Source organism: Limulus polyphemus, unplaced genomic scaffold (genome assembly GCF_000517525.1).
Source record: "Limulus polyphemus unplaced genomic scaffold, Limulus_polyphemus-2.1.2 Scaffold650, whole genome shotgun sequence".
Lineage (NCBI taxonomy): Eukaryota > Metazoa > Arthropoda > Merostomata > Xiphosura > Limulidae > Limulus > Limulus polyphemus.
The window spans coordinates 397,744-401,771 of NW_013666260.1; the positions used below are offsets into that span (position 1 = coordinate 397,744).

General features: G+C 30.8%; 1 protein-coding gene across 2 annotated transcripts in view; it reads left to right on the forward strand.

Moving 5' to 3' along the window:
- Positions 1–4,028, forward strand: part of LOC106459707 (eukaryotic translation initiation factor 3 subunit B-like) — a 45,828-nt gene that overhangs the window by 33,098 nt on the left and 8,702 nt on the right. For both annotated transcript variants that reach the window (XM_013919355.2, XM_022386232.1), the window contains exon 12: positions 2,391–2,510. In XM_013919355.2, the coding sequence (XP_013774809.1) occupies positions 2,391–2,510 (120 nt within the window). The remainder of the gene's footprint in view (positions 1–2,390; positions 2,511–4,028) is intronic.

Genomic DNA, 4,028 nt, shown 5'->3' on the forward strand with positions numbered 1-4,028 from the left:
AATTAAAAACAAGGACAACACATGAAAAAATTTTGATTGTAAACCCAATTATTAAAAGCTGTTTTGAACAGCAATTTCCTCTTAGAAATATATACCTGACAGCAGTACTTAACATTTGTACCATATCTTTCGAACATACATCATAAAGATGAGTAGAAGCAAAAGAGATACTTGTATCCTACACCCAAATAGAGAAATTTAGTAAAATATCAGAATAGATTTAGTTATACTGCTCACAAAATCAAATAAAACTAAGATTTAGTTATACTGCTCACAGAATCCAAATAAAACTAAATTCTAAACAACTTAATACTTTTCAGAAGGGGCCTTAAATTAAGATTTGGAAATTAGGGTCAGTGTTGTGTATCTAAGAAAACTACAATTACATGCCAGTGAGAACCCTGGATTTTGGAAGATGTCAGATTATGTTGAACAGAAGTTTCACTTCAGAACACGCTTAGCAACAGTACTTAAGCCCCATACTAACTTGACAAGGACAAACAGGAATTAAAATATGATCATGCCTCAACAACCAGGCTTTTTAAGTTCATAAAATATCCAGTATGAGTACAGAACCGCTTGTTAAATCATCCATCAAGATGCAGCCGCTTTTAACAGAACAGCTGGTCTGTCTGTAACTGTTTGTGTTTGTTGGTATATTACAGTTCAAGCCTTACCTTTCAGTCCTAACATCCATGAATGGATAAAATCTTTATTACATTTGATCAGTTTGTAGTAGATTTAGCACATGATTGCTCATATTGCTAACACCTTATCTTTTTTTTCAGTCATTTGCCAGTCAAGTACTGTTAACACAATGAACTCAAAAACAGAAAAAATACAAAGTAAATCACTATACCAAATTAAAAGACAATTTTTGAATCCTTGAGCCATTAATCACGTCTACTAAAAATACCTTTGAAGTTTCCAGTGTTTATTTTAAACCCAGAGGCCAAAATCAGACTGTGGATATAGCTGGAATTTTTAACTTATAAATCTTTCTCTGAGGTCAATATTCCTGACTTTTTTCCCAATTTTCAAAAAGAGTCAAGCCGCCATCCAAGGTTTACTTGAAATGGAATAACTGAAATGGTTGTTTGTCATCATAGCCTTTTAAATTGCAAGGTTCTACTGGATGATGGACACTGCTGACTTTTGATCTGTTTTTGGTAAGCTGTTGTAAATTGAGGTTGGCTGTGCTTGAACTTTCAGGGTTTTTTTTTTTTCTACTCGGCATTTAATCCATGTAGAGCATAAGGTGTTGTTCAGGTTGAAATTACCAATTATCTGACAACATTAAAGGAAAAAAAAGTTTACCTTAACCAGTTAGAGTGAACATAGCATGATAATGCTAGATCTTGATAATTTAAAAAATAACCCTGGGGAGAGCAAGTTGAATTACATCATTGAATTGTATGTTGTTCGAAAGACCTTCAAAACAAGCTTTAAATCAGTTATAATATTATTCTTGTAGGGCAATCCCATATGAATAAAAATAAGGTCAAACATTATTGACACTACTATCTGACACATTCTCACTTTGTAAAGCATGAGTTACACAGATTTCTCAGTAGGTGTTTGCTCTTAGTGTGGAACATTTTTTCAATTGTAAGTGGTTTGTGCTTCAACAACACCACACTGTGAAATGTTGACTTGTAATGCTTTTTGATAATTTCAAAATAGAATAGAAATTATTTAACTATTTTAAACTAAAATATATGTTTGGAAACCCTGGATTCTCATCAGATTTATATGATTCATTAATCATGTCTACAAAAAATACTTTAGAAATTAGCCTCATTCTCAGCACACCTAAAATGTGATCTGGGATATAACTCAGAAAACATTGGGGTTAGAAACCTGAACTTTTACAATTTGTAAGTCTCTCTGTTGTCCACACTTTTTTCTTATTATTTTGACCACTCAATCCACCACCTTTCTAGACTTGATTCTGTTGAGTTTGAATCATCAGTTTTCTTCATGAACAAGTTACATAGCTGAATAAAACTAGTCACAAATGTAATTATGTGATTATTTTGAGATAAATAACGTTTATATTCTTGAGAAATGATAACTTAGAGAAGTTGTTCTGTTGAATTGTGAAACTTATCAATGAAACTTTTACATTACAGCTTAATTATTTATATTTTCAATAAGATAATGAGGTTGACATCACCAGAATTTAGCAAATCCTAAAAGAAACCCATTAAAATTTCAGTATATAACAATGCTTTATCTCTTTTGTAACATTATCAGAACTGACAAAGATAAGTTTATAATTTGTTTTAAATTAGTTGATGATTTTCTTAGTTTTGAAGAAATTAGAAGTAGTCTTATTTCCCTCTGAGTTATTTCTTGCTTAGTGTGCTCACAATATTTTCTATGTTTAGAATATATCACAGCATTTGCATGGGAGCCTGTTGGTAGTAAGTTTGCTGTAATCCATGGGGAAACTCCACATATCAGTGTCAGCTTCTACGGAATCAAGGGAGGAGGCATCAGCTTCCTGAGTAAGTTTGATTTAATAACTGCTAATTTTTGTAAATTAAGAATTGACAGTAATCTTTTTGCTATTAATCTTAATTTAGTTTTATTTAATGATTTAAGAAATAAAGAATTTCCATATTATTTTAAATAAATAATTTTAATACAAGCCCAATTGAAATAGAACACTGAAACTTTCCACAAATTAGTCACACCTATTTTATAAATCATTTGAAGATACTTTTATGTATGAAGTTTTTAAACAGCTATTTGTGGGATAATAGATTTATTTCTATAAGGAAATGAATATATTATCTCACAAATAGCCATTTCAAAACTTCAGATTATTTGTAAGTTAATGAGGTACCTATTGAAAAGCAACTAATTTTAATTATACATGTTGTTCAGCCATCCAACTTAGTTGGATAGGATTTTTTTAAACCATTTTTTAGGTTAAGTATCTTGAAATATGATTATAATAGACTTACCCATAATTCTATAAGATATTCAAGACTTTGTAAAACAAATTATATGCTGTTCTTTATTAGTTATTTCATAGGAGATTGATCTATTGCTTTGGATATTTTAGTGGGAGAGAAGAGTTAGGATGAAAAATACAAAAATTTGAAATACTGTGTGTTGTAAATTTGAAGCAGTATTTTAAAAATACAAAAATAGATATATTTCCTCATATGGTGTGTATATATATATATATTGTAAGAATGTTTTTCTTGAATATCAGATTTAATAATTTATATACAAAACTAATTAACCCAATTGAATACTTGAACAGTAAATTGTTAAAATTGCAACTTTTTTTCATTATATGTCAGAAAATCCTGTGTACATTTGAAAAAGGCAAATTTAAAGTGTAAGTGAATCATAAATGGAAGTAGGAAAACTTATGCTGGGAGTCTATTAAACTTTTTAAGGATAGTCTTTCTCATTTGATGTCAGAAAGTTATTCTGACGACTTTTAGCATTATATACCATTTATTTAGTATATTTCACAAAGAAGGGCCTGGCATGGCCAGGTGCTTGACTCACAATCTGAAGGCTGTGGGTTCAAATCCCCATCCCACCAAACATGCTCACCCTTTCAGCTGTGGGGGCATTATAGTGCGATGGTCATTCCCACTATTTGTTGGTAAAAAAGTAGCCCAACAGTTGGCTGTGATGACTAGCTGCCTTCCATCTAGTCTTTCACTGCTAAATTAAGGATGGCTAGCACAGATAGCCCTTGTGTAGCTTTGCACGAAATTTAAAATAAACAAACAATTCACAAATAAATAATTAAATTATAACAGCGTTCATTTCTCTACAGCTCTGAGGAATTTTGTTAGCAAATAATGTATGTATTGATTTTTTTTTTTTTTTGCTCATCCCAGAGCTTAAGATTATTTTGCTAAGAAACTGTCATTGTATGGAAATATAATGAAGTATTTCAAATTCGATGATGAGGAACCCACTTTGAGACTAATAATGGCTGGAGACGGCTTGAATGGGTAATGAAGAAAAACTTTAATATAAGTTTAACATAACAG